Genomic DNA, 12,824 nt, shown 5'->3' on the forward strand with positions numbered 1-12,824 from the left:
AGAAGAAGATAAACAAACAAGTTTGCTGGCTGCCTTTGCAAAGACACTCTCCTCCCCCTGTCTCCTTTTCCTGTCTGCCTCTGTAGTCCTATTCAATAGCCCTCTCCAATACATTCTTCCCCACTTCCTGGATACAGGAACTCCTGACATCCCAACATTTTAGTCAGCTGCACTTGGTGCTGAGCTGACATTGGGCCTCACCCTGCCCTGTCTCCTGCTCCTAGGAGGGAGCTTATGATGTGAGCAAACCCACACTAGGTCAGAGCCTGGCTAGCATGCCCCCAGCTCCATTACCAAACCCTCCTGCCTCCAACACCATCTTCAAGCCGCTCTCCCTCCCGCCCTAAGCTCACATGGCCCACTGGGCCCTGCATCCCTCCAAATGTGCCCATTGATCCTTCAGAGCTCCAGAGCATTGGCACGGGTGACAAACCCATTCCCTTCACTGTTGGGGCACAAGAGGATGTTGGGATGCAAGGCTAGTATCAAGCTGAGTACACTGGAGCCTTCAGGCTTGAAAGGACCCAGGTGTCTGTGTGGATACAACTCCTGACTATTCAAACAGGCAAGAGGAGGACCGGAAGGGCAGAGGTCTCCAGTGAGCCTCTTCTAGCTCCACGCTGCGCGGTGTGCTGTGGCAGCACGAAGCTGCACTGGGCAGGGTCTCGGATGCTCACCCTCTGAGTGACCCACTCAGCAAACACGACATCTGCTTTTGCTCAAGTTTATTCCTGGAGACTTTGACTATTCCCTATCCCTGGGAGGAAGTCGCACAAATATGGCTCCCTCCACCTCACCAGACTTCTAGGGCTATTTTGGCACTCCACGAGATGTCAGGGACGTCCCTCATGCTGTCGCACAGGATCTTGGGTACATGATAAATAAAATGTACAAATACCTTGGGCGCACACTGATAGGGACACTAGATTTTGAGGATGAGACTTTCAGGATTGGCCATAGCTAGGGAGAACCAGGTAGAGAAGGAAATCGGGAGCTAGGATTCCCCTTTTGAAACCCAGGGAGCAACTCTCGCCTGGAAGCAGATGGTCAGACTACCAGAGACTGATTCAACATGAGGTGTGGTGCCTCTGCAGCCATCCTTCCCTTGTGTCTAGCTTCCTGAGAGAATGGGATCCCTGAGGATCTCTCTTCCTCTCTCTAGCCCAGGTCTCGGGCTGCAGACCCAAGAGCCTCACCCTCATTAGTGCCCACCATGCCACCTGCTCTGTCCTGGGATGCCTGCCTATCCCTAGACTGCCTGCCACCCTGGGCTTCTGCCTCAGACCTCTCCTCTGCTTCCCCTGCTGGCTTTCTCACCATCTTGGCGGGTCTCTGCTAGACCCTTGCTGCAGCAATATAGGGATCTAAAAGCTCTCGGGTCAACCCTCTTCACTGCTCCAAATGGCTTGTTCACACCACAATGAACAACCCTTTCCCCAATTCCCATGGGATGAGGCTAGGATTCCCCACAGAGCTCAGGAACAAACCAGTTTTATCTTTCACTCCAACCATCACTTGCAAGAGGTCTGCCTGGGTCTTCATGCAGTATTGACTGTGTTCACAGAAAGAGTTCTGGGATCTATTAGTGATGTCTGTCATGGGACTGGCATAGGGTAGGGTGTAGAGATGCTGACATAGCACATTAGAATTTCCCTGAGAACTTCCAGGGAGGCTTTGGAGCCATGGAATCAGGGGTTAGAGAAGACAGATTGAACGGATGGCATATTCAGGAAGGGTCATCTCCCAGGACACAGAACCCATCCTCCTTCCATCAGGTTACTGAGCAAAAGATTTTGTCAACTCAACTTGGATCTGGGGTTCCAGAGTAACGTGGTGATTCTGCCCTTTGTACCTTCATGCACTATAAGTACAGCCTATAGGTCTTTGCTATATAAATCTTAGCTTCCCTCGCCAACCTGAAGGTATCCAGGGCTATCCCATTTTAAAAGAGGGAATTGAGACTCAGAGAGGTTTAGTAATTTGCCTGAGGCTGCACAGACAGTAAGAGCCAAGTTGGTGGTCAAAGCCTGGTTTTCTGTCCATATTGCCACCAGAGTAACCTCAACCACACCCCCCCTGTTCCAGTCTCATTAGGTCCAGCTGGTCTCTGTGGCCAGTCCTTGCCCTAGTCCTTCTCAAACTCTGTGAACACAGTTCTTCTGCCTCCAGCTCAGCCACAAGCAGATGAACCTCACAGCAGAATCTCCAGAGGAAAACTGTAGAGAACACAAACCAAACAGAAAACAAAATACAAACTCTACATCCAAGATTCGTCCCCAGAGTCCAGAGTCCTGAGCATAGGATGACTGAGCCACGATGGCTCCAGTTTGCTGGAATGTTTCCCCCAACTCCTCATTATATGTCTGCCCTGTGTCTATCTGCCCTGGAGCTGAGAGGAGGGAGCTAAGCCCTGTGGCTAGGTTACCCACACGGCCTTGTTCTGTGGGCTCCTCTGTTGCCAAGGCTGGGGTGAACCCATCCTGTGCTCACCTGGTCATTCTAAGATGTGACCAGGAGTGCGGTTCTACCTTAAGGTTCCATCCAACAAGGTCTCAGTTCTCTTCTTGTCTGCCCCCTCCCCTACCCACTTTGGTCTTGCTTTAGACAGAGTGTCAAGCCCAGACAGGTGGCCAGGCCCCCACACCCAATTCTCCCCTCTCTCCCTTTCCTGTGGCTCCCGAGGCAGCCCAAGGATGTTATCTGAAGTATGTTCTAGTCTCGGTCTTTTGTCAATCAGGAAAGAAGCCCAGAGAGCTGAAGAAATCTACCCCAAGTCACCCAGCAACTTGGAGTCCTGCTTCTGGGCTTCACAAGGGCTTCTAAGGAGCCTTTCTGAAGCCTTTAAGTAGCCCGGCACCCCAAGGCCAGCAGAGGAAGAAGGGATCCAGCTGGAACAGGTGTGTCAGAGGCGACAAAGAACACTCTAGGAGGGACCCAGTAAAGTCCGCATCCTATGACCATGTTGGGCCATCTCCCTCCACCCCTCTCCACCCCCATTCCGCCCCTTCTGCCCCCTCTACTCCCGTACACCCTCTACTTCCCCACCCCTGTGCTAGGAGGAAGGCTGAGTTTAACCCTTGCCTCCCCTCCCCCAACTGTCCAGGGAATCCAAGCTGCAGGCCCAGCCAACCTCTCACGCTCCCTCCCTCGCAGCTGCAGCTGGGATGGGCTGGGAAAGGGACACAGGGACACCTGGGTCCCCTTAGTCACAGCTCAGCCCTTTTCCCTCTTGAAGTGGCTTCAGGTCCCCTGGGAGCTGGAGGGGGAGTGTCATTCCGTGAAACCCTGCAGCTTTGAGATTGAAGAGACCCACCCCTTATCGCCAAAGGGGGTCTGCCCCCTTATCAGGGAAACCAAAGAGCCCCCTAGCACCAAGACCTGGCCCCAGACCTCCCCGGCCTGTTTGTCCTGCTTTGGAGCCCAGAGCCCCAGAGGGAGGCAGAAAGGACAGAAATAGCCCCAACTTTCCAGGGAGAGTAGCACTCTTTTGGTCTCTATACTGTTCCGGTTCCCTCACAACTACCACGGATCCATGGAGCCTGCAGGGCCCCCAAGAAGCAGAACTATCCCTCTGGGTAAGGAAGAAGTCAGAGGGTCCAGAGGAGGCAGGAAGGCTGAGTGGACGGTGCAATCCTCAAAGACAGAAGGGTCAGGACAAGAAGGAAGAGAAGGGAGGGGGATGGGGACAGAGAAGCTAGAAGCCAAGGGACAGAGGGAAGACAGTGATGGGTCTCTCCCCTGGAAATCACTGCTAATCGATAGGTGGCCACAAGGCCAAGCCAAGGGCAGAAGCCTTTGGCCCAGAGCCTGGGCAGGGTGTGAGAGGATCAGAGCCCACAAGCTGGGGAGGGTGCGTGCTGACACCCAGCCGGCTCCTTCTAGTGCTGGCCTCCTGACAGCATCCTTCCCCAGACGGATGGAAGAAGGACGGATGCAGAGCACAAAGAATCCCAGAAGCTAATTTTAGCCTAGTGCGCCCCACCTCCCCTGCTGACAGTGAGCAGAGACTGGAGGGTGGGAGTTCGCACCCCTGCCTGGGCTCCCGCTTTAATGGAAGTGCCACAGGCAGGGTCTACCCCCAAACCGCAACCGTGGATGTCAGACTGACCTTACAGCTCACCCAGGGACAGGCTCTGGGGGCTGCTGAGGACGGTGAGGCTGGGGTCATAGGTTGTGTGAGTCCCTGTCTTGACATCAGCAAGTCCTTCTTCTACCTCAGTCAGCTCATCCACGGCACAGGGATAATAATAACACCATCTCAGGCAAAGTGTGTTAAGTCCTGGACCCCAACAGCTCAGAGCTGTCTTCATTTCTGTCACTGCTGCGTACTTCAGAGGACGGCAAACAGATCTGTGGCTCAAGACTTGGCGCTCAGTTTTTTTGGTGGGGCACAAAAGCGAGACAAACAGCCCAATCCTGCCAGAATCCAAGCCCTGAGAACAAATGCTTACCACAACTGATTAATTTGAGGAATCACTATGACTGGCCTTCTAGGGAGTTGGGAGAAAGAGAGCAGAGAGGAAGCCACAGGCTGGAGAACTGTGGGACCAGAGGGGCAATCCTCCATGGGCAGGCAAAGACATGGAGGCTCAGAGAAGGATAACACCTTTCTCAAAGAAGCCCAGCACTATGGCAGAGGTGGAAATCAAATCCTGGAAACACAAGCCCTACACTAGCCCTGCCTCCCACAGTGACCAGGTCCTGTGACCAAATTTCCTGGCCTCACTAGGGAAGCCAAAGGTTGTCCCATACCAGCTGTAGCTGGGCAGAGACTCCTCCCAGTCAGCAGCTGCCCCACTTACAGGCTGGTCCTCAGGTGACTTTCCGTGTACACACACACACACACACACACACACACACACACACACACACAAAATGGAGGCTATCCAGGGCTTGGGGAGGGACTTGGGCCTGATTACCCACAAGACCTCCCTTGTTTCCAGTGCCTTCTGTCCTGAGCAGGTAGTCGAGGTTGCTCTAAATAGGAATTCTCAAGAGCATGGACTGACTCTAAAGCCTTCTGGGGTGGGGGTGGGGGATCCCTGTGTGCTGGAAATACATTCTCACAGAGCAGGGGCAGCTGAAAGGGAGCCTGCTCCTTTAATTGTCTTCTGGGGTGGAGCCACCCCTCTGTCAAAGAAAGGGTTCTTCTGAAGGTCCCTGTTCCCAGCTTACCTCTACCAGACAAACTACAGAGGCCCCTTGCTGGCACTCGGGACATCACCCATGCCTCCACCTCATTTACAAGAGTTTCTCTTCCATTTCTGCACCTCGTTCCCATCCTAGTAGCCCTCAGATGGGCTCAGAGAGCTCAGGAATGGGGTATAAAGGAAAGGGGAGAGAGATGGACAGCCAGGGCTGGAACTGACTCCACCCCAGCCCTTCTTAGCTGTGTGGGCCTGATGAGTCCTGAGAACTAAGGTAACAAAGTGAAGTGTGCCTGGCTCAGAACCTGGCAGATGGCAGGCTGCCTACAGACCTTTCCTGAACATGGGCCTATTACTCCTGGACTCTTCAAGTGTAGCAATTCCTTCACTAAGAAGTAGCAGTACTGGGCTTGCAATCACTGGGCTGGCCCAGTGACTGAGAGCACTTATTCTTGCAGAGAACCCTGGTTTGATTTCTTGCACCCACATAGCAACTAAAGATAAAATAAAATAAATCTGTAACTCCAGTTCCAGGGCGACAATGTTTTCTTCTGACCTCCATGGGCACCAGGCATGTATATGGTGCACAGACACGCAGTATCAGGCATGTATACAGTACATAGACATGCAACACCAGGTATATATGCAGTGCACAGACATACATGCAGGCATGTATACAGTGCGCAGACACGCATGCAGGCAAGACACCCATATACTTTTCTTTTTAAAGGAATTTTGGTACTCTGGGCAACCTGGATTCTGGATCCAGCTCTTGTCATCATGTGTGTCTATGTGATGCCACCTGAGGCACGTGGTCTTCCCTCTCTGGGCCCTCAGGACTAAAACAGAGCAGTTAGCCAGTAGTCAGAAGCCGAGAGCCTGAGGTATTTGGTGTCAGTGGCAGACATGAACAATCGATCCTAGCACTGCCGCCTACTGAATCCAACCAGCTTCCAGCCTCAGAATCTCTACACAGCTAATGCAAGAAAACTGTCATAAGAGAGAGTAAATTCTTCAGCCTGGATGTCATAGCTGTCTGGTTCCAGGTTTTAGCTAGGTGAACTTGGGTCTCAGTTTCCTCTTGTAAAATGACCACGCATAGCAAGAGCATGTGGGTTAAATGAGACAATAGAATTTAAATCAGCTTCCAGTAGAACTGTTGAGCTCTCTGCAGAAGGTGCCTGTATGAGATCCTGGAGTCGTTGGTGCTGGTTGCCTGCTGGGGAGGAGCTGGGAGCAGGGTGGGGATAGCAGCAAATTCCCTGTCCCCTGATGACCCTGGCCACACTGGCGTTTTTGGTGATTGTCCCAAGCAAACGAATGGGCCCAGAGAAAGTCATGAAGATAGTGAAAGAGGAGATTCTGAGGCAATGTGGGAGTAGAGAATCCCTGGACCCTAGAGCACGGCTCCTCCCTCTGTCCTCTCCAACCTAGGATCTGCCAGGAGCCTTCCTCCTGCCCGTGACCTCCAACCCCCAGCCTGCTGCCCCTTCCCTTGCTCACAGAACCTGGTAGACCCTGCCTGGAGCCCCAGAGGCTGCCTCTTCTGCCCTCCTGAAGCACCAAGCACAGCTAGTTCCCTTTCCCACTCATAGGACATCTTGGGGCTTCGCACACTTCACCAGGCCTCCCGGCTTGGAGAGCAGAGCGTTCCTTCAGGATAGAGCTGAAGCAAAGCCATTTCCTTCCGCTCACCTGGCCCTAGCCAAATGGCTGCTGTGTGTATCCGCTTCTACGGTGGCCTGCTTGCCCCTGCCTCTGCTTGCAGGAGCACCTTGCTGCTCATGACCACACAGCAAAGGAGCTCGGAGCTGCCTCCCAGATGCCATCAACTCTGTATGTGACCTTTCCCTGCTTTAAACACCTTTCCTTCTTGTCTCTTGGTGCATTCCTGCTTCAAGACTCAACCCAGCCCAACCGCCCCCTCCTCAGAGCTGCTCTTCTTCCCCTTGCAGGTCAGTCCTGCAGGTCAGTCCGTCTCATTGGCTGGTGCTGAGAAAGAATGCTGTGAGGATGGAGAAGGCAGGCAGGTGGGACAGAGAGGAGAGCCAGCCCTGGGAGGAGCCTGGGCTCGTCAGGCTGACACTCAAGGGAGGTCCCAGCAGCCCTTAGACACAGTACTCAGCTTGCTTATTACAAAATAGCCTTTATTGATAAAATAGCTCAGAGTCTTAGAAATACCTGCATGTCAAAACAGGGGGGCTTGGGTCCCACAGCATACACAGACTAGATCAGCCAGCAGATGGTTACAAGTCAGCCACTCAGCTACACTCCATATCAATGTCCTGGCCTCACAACTGGACAGTCGTCCTCTCCAGTGGAGATTCTATTTGGTACCCACCATTGTCTCTACCAGAGAAAACTCCTTGAGTACCTTCCAAATCAGAGAAATCCATCTTGGGCTAATAGGCTGTGTGGCTCAAGCCACCCCTCCCTGAGGCTAAGAGTTCTATTGCCCAAAGCAGAAGTCGGGCTGCCCACGGAGGCACAGCAGCCCCATCCCTTGTAGATGCCCAGTCACTCTGAAGACAGTCAGGAGGTAGTGGCATCCCAGTGCTTGCCCATTTCACTATGAGGGTTCTGAACAGCCAGCAAGGCATCTTTCTGGGCTGGGGTGGAATTAGTTAGGCCTCCAAAGGCTCCACATGGGGTGGGCACACAGAGTCGTCTGGACCCTGGAGCAGGTGGCTCTTCCAGAGTCGTCTGGACCCTGGAGCAGGTGGCTTCCAGAGTCAGCAGGGCCCTGGCTGCCTGCTCCGGCCCCATCACCCCACCTGAGGATCTCTCCTCAGACTGTTTCCTTGATGTGAATATTTTTAGCTTAGGGAAACGATTTGCCTGCTCTATGACAAAGGACTTATCCCCTAATGGGGTTGGGGCCAAGCCACTGCAGGCTCTGTTGGTGTTACAGGTAACAGATGGAGAAGCTGTCACCGGTATAATAACTCAAACCTTTTTGGGTACAAGAATGCGTTCTCAAAGAAATTCTGGAATCTGAAAGTGACTCGGGCACCTCAACCCACTTCCAGTTTGGGGCAGGAATGCACACACCCCGAGTGCAGAACAAAGGTCTACAGGAAGGCTCCTGGCGGTAAACACACAGAAGGGGATTTTTATATCACCGGATAATCACATTCGCTGGCTCTCTAGCTCTTTCCTCCATGGAGCTCAAAGCTCTCTGCAAAACCTTTCATCTCCCTGCTGCAAGTAGGCGGCAAGCAATTGTCGCCCTGCTCTTTGCAAGGGTGAATGCCAGTGATCGGAGCTCCTATTGAGGCCAGGCCAGGCTCCCAGACCTCCCCAATGAGACAGCCTCATGCCCACTTGCCTCTCAGAGGGATGCTGGGTGAGAAAACCAATCCAAGGTTTTAGCCTTAAAGGAGCCACAAATCTAAAAGAACAATACTAGCCCATAGCCCCCCATCCCAGTAGCCAATGGGAATCTCAGGTGCTCTATGTGAGTGGATCCCCTTCATGTCATCCCCTTTCTCAGCAGCAAGTCCTCCTGGGAAATGTAGATGACAGGCTTCCTGCTCTTTGAGAGGCATGGGGAAGAATCAAGGCTGGGGATGTAACTCAATTGGTTGACGGCTTGCCTCTTCTCAAAGCCCTGAATTAATTCCCCAGCATCTCATAAACCAGACACCTGTAATCCTAGCACTAGGGAGGAGAGGGCAGGAGGATCAGAATTTCAAGATCATCCTCAGGCTGCATTGCAAGTCAGGCTGACCTGGGCTACATTTAAGACCCTCTTTCAAAATATAAAACAAAACAAAAATCCCCACATCCAAGAAAAACAAACCACCACAAGTGAGTGGCCTGCCAAGGCACAGGGTCTCCAGGAAAGGGAAGCCTGACCTGTTGGCTTACAGGTAGCTGGGGACAGGGGTGGGGGGAGGTACTCCAATCCAGTCTAGCTCTGGCTACATTCCGGAAGATCCAAGCTACCCTTGCTCTGGGAAGTAGAGAAGAGCTACCCCACAGGACAGTCAACAAGGGAAGGTTTCAAATGGGCTCCTGGGAACGGAACTTCTGTTCTTTCCCCTTTGGGGGGTGGGGGGTCTGAGGATGAGGTCTGCAGGTGGGCCCCAGGGAAATGGCCACATATGTAGGGGGGACAACCATCAGGCAGTCCTGGCACCAACCCGGGCAGAGGCAGCGAGCTGGCAGGCTCACCAGGCAGTCTGGGTCCACTGCCGGCAAAGGATCCTTCGAAAGGCACGTCGGAAGTCCTGGTTGAAGATGGTGTAGATAACAGGGTTCAGGGAGCTGTTGCAGTAGCCGATCCAGAAGAAGAACTGGAAGAGGCCATGCGGTAACTTGCAGCGCTGTGGGCAGATGGCCCCCAGACTGTAGCTGAAGAAGAAGGGAAACCAGCAGACAACAAAAACGCCAATGACCACTGCCAGCACAAAGGTGAACCTCTTCTCCCGGCTCAGCTGTGCCCGGCGTCTCCACCACTGCCCACTGGCAGCACCCACAGTCCTGCCCAGAAGCACCTGGCCACGGAGCGTGGCCAACACCCGGGAAGCCTGAGGCTGCTGCAAGGGTGGGGTGCATACCGAGGCAGGAGATGCTGGCAGTACTTGGGGTTCGCACTCTTCCACCTCCTCTTCATCCTCCTCTTCAGCTGCCTCCTCTGCCGTTGCCCCACCAATGCCCTCCTGGCCCTGGCCTGATCTGGGAAGGGCAGACCAGCTGGGTGGCAAAGGCCTGGACTCAGGATCTTCAGGGGTCTCCCCCTCCTCCTCCCTTGGAAGTTTGGGGTGTCCATTGGCCTCACCCACAGAAGACAGAGGAGAGGCCAGGGTTGGCAGCTTAGCTGAGGTTGGAGCTCCCCCAGCGACAGGATGGGGCTGTTTGGACTCACCCTCCCCAGAGCCCCTCTTGGCCCTGAGGCCTCGGCAGTGGCTGCGTTTGGCAATTACATAGATTCGCAGGTAGACAAGGATCATGATGAGGCAGGGAGCAAAGAACGATCCGATGCTGGAAGCCAAGATGTACCAGGCCTCTTGGTTGAGCTCACACTGGGGGAGTCCGTGAGGCTCCGGGCGCTGATCGCCCTTGTAGATGAGGGGCGGCAGAGAAATGACCGCTGCAATGAGCCACACAGTGAGGATGATGCATTTGATGCGGCGCGGGGTGCGCTTGGAGTTGTACTCCAGTGCTCGGCTCACTGCCCAGTATCGGTCCAGACTGATGGCACACAGGTGCACGATGGAGGAGGTACAGAAGAGCACATCCAGCGCCAGGTAGACCTCGCACCATGTGCGCCAGAAGTACCAGTAGCCTAGCAGCTCGTTGGCCAGAGAGAAAGGGATGATAAGGGTGGCCACTAGGATGTCCGCGGCTGCCAGTGACACCAGAAACAGGTTTTGTGGTGCGCGGAGTGAGCGGCTGGTCAACACAGCCAGAATGACCAGTGCGTTGCCGAAAATGGTGAACAGGATGAGGAAGGTGATGGCTGACGCGATGGCGGCGGTGGCTTGCACCGAGTAGGGCTCTTGGTGGTCCATGGCGAGGCCGGACACGTCCAGAGGGATCGCTGCTGGCCAAACCCACGGTCCGCAGGAGACAGCGCCACTCTGGCTCCGCTACAGGAGGGGGTTGTCCCCCCGGCAGTGCGGATGGCTCTGGAGCCCCATAACCTGACCGAAAGCGGCCTAGGAGGTCCGGGGACACCCAGGACCAGCCATCGATCTCCTACATGCTCTTCCACCGATGCCCGGCGCCCCTGCAGTCCGCCCCAGAGAAGTTTTCCAAGTTGTCCCACTACCGTCCCGGGACCGGAGGAAAGTCGCGCCTTCGCGCGGTACAACTGCAGGACGCACAGAGCCGACTATGGAAGCGCAGCCGGTGCTCGGAAAAGGCGCTCTGTCTCCCGGTGCAGCGCCTGCAGTCAGCCCGCCGCGCAGGGGCGTGGGGATGAGAGCCAGCACGGCGGGGAGGAGGGAGGAGACTGGGGGCGGGAGCTGGAGGAGGGAAGAAGGCGGGGCGGGAGATCCGACTGAGGGTGGATGGAAGGTGCGCTTTGTGGAAAAGTGGACCTGCGACACTCACCCAGTCCCCAACTCCTGTCTCCTCCCCACCGCCGCAGGCCAAGTCCGGAAGCCAGGTGTTTGGGGTCTTGGAGGTTCTGGAAAGGATACTTATAGAAGAGGATCGGTGCATGCTGGGAGCTGAGACCTTGGTCAGTCCCAAGGGTCCATTTGCCTTCTGCCTCCGTGTCTGGTACAGAGCACCCAGATCGGTGGTGGTAGGCGACATGAGCGCCTGCAGCAACTCAACAGCTCAGAGAAGCGTGCAAGGGAGTGTTGGGGTGCTCAGGCATAATAAGCCACATCTCCATCTAGCAACTGAGCCACATCCCAGCAACTGAGAACCTTAGAAGCCGGACCGGAGCGAGGAGAGAGTTCCGAACCCCCTTTTCCAATGCTTACCCACTCAGACGCCACTCGCTCGGACTGGCGAGGTGCAAGGAGTGCGTCTCTGTGTTGCGAGCGCCCTCTGCTGCTGTCTGAGTGCAGAGACTGGCGTCCTCGCAGGTCCCAGAGATACCAAAAAAGCTGACTAACTCCTGGTGGGAAATGATGGGTGGACTGCAACCGCCCTGTTACTGCCTCAGTTTCCCCCTACTAAAGACAAAGGAACTAAAGGGGAGAGGGGCAGCTGGAGAGATGGCTCAGTGGTTAAGACTGCTTCTTGCAAAGAATTTATGTTCGGTTCCAGCAACCACAATAAGAGGCTCAAAACTAACTCCAGCTCGAAGGGATTACATGCCTCTGGCCCCCACCAGTACCTGCACTCACGTACACATACCCACCCAGAGACCCACACTTTAAAATAAATCTTAAAGAGGGAAAAAGCGGTAGAGGCAGGCGTTGGTGGTGCAGGCAGAGGCAGGAGTTCGAGGCCAGCCTGGTCTACAGGGTGCGTTCCAGGACAGCTAGGGCTACACAGGGAAACCCTGTATCAAAAAACAAGAAGAAAAAAAATGGAAAGCATCTTAGACTCAAAGCAAAGGTATAGATTTGGAGGGGAGTCTCTTGACCAATGGAACATGAGGAGACTTAGGTCAGGGATGAGACCTTTCCTCTCCATAGCTCAGAAAAAGCTGATGCTGGTGGCTATGCTGTAGGAAGGAACCGGCCTTGACTGCTCCAGACACTCGTGCGGCCTCTCTAGGGTGACAGCGGGAAGAGAACTAGGGTTAGAAAAAACTCTGAGCGCTAGCGATAGGGAGTTGATTCAGCAGTTAAGAGCCCTTGTTGCTCTTGCAGAGGGCAGCTTTTAGCTCCAAGCACGTCAGCTCATAACTGCCTGTAGTTCTAGATCCAGGATATCAAACAACCTCACCTGACCTGCACAGGCACTAGGCACACACACAATGCATATAAATACATGCAGGCAAAAACACTCAAACACATAAGAATTTTTTAAAAAGACCAAAAAAAGACCAACTTTGAACTAGGTCCTCCCCAGCCCCTAGCCTCAAGGGGGTTTCTCCAAGGGCTTGTAATTCCCGTGTGTGGGAAGAGCAGCCAGGCCTTGTATTTACAGCCCTCCATTCTGAAGGGCACTATATGAATGTATATAAATTAATCCCTGAAAGTGGAGACTATTGTAGACTATTAGCTAAAGATGTGTCGCAGTCGTTTATGCTGTAGAATATTTGTT

At 54.1% G+C, this 12,824-nt stretch overlaps 1 protein-coding gene across 1 annotated transcript; it reads right to left on the bottom strand.

The window, feature by feature from the left end:
- Positions 1-7,277: 7,277 nt before the first annotated feature.
- Adra2b (adrenoceptor alpha 2B) lies at positions 7,278-11,020 on the bottom strand. Its single transcript, XM_038330443.1, has one exon. The coding sequence runs from the start codon at positions 10,661-10,663 to the stop codon at positions 9,320-9,322; it is 1,344 nt and encodes a 447-aa protein (XP_038186371.1). The 5' UTR covers positions 10,664-11,020; the 3' UTR covers positions 7,278-9,319.
- Between the last annotated feature and the right edge of the window lie 1,804 nt (positions 11,021-12,824).

Source organism: Arvicola amphibius, chromosome 5 (genome assembly GCF_903992535.2).
Source record: "Arvicola amphibius chromosome 5, mArvAmp1.2, whole genome shotgun sequence".
Classification (NCBI taxonomy): Eukaryota; Metazoa; Chordata; class Mammalia; order Rodentia; family Cricetidae; genus Arvicola; species Arvicola amphibius.

Coding starts and splice junctions, on each gene's coding strand:
- Adra2b (XM_038330443.1), bottom strand. CDS start 10,663: ATGGACCACCAAGAGCCCTACTCGGTGCAAGCCACCGCCGCCATCGCG.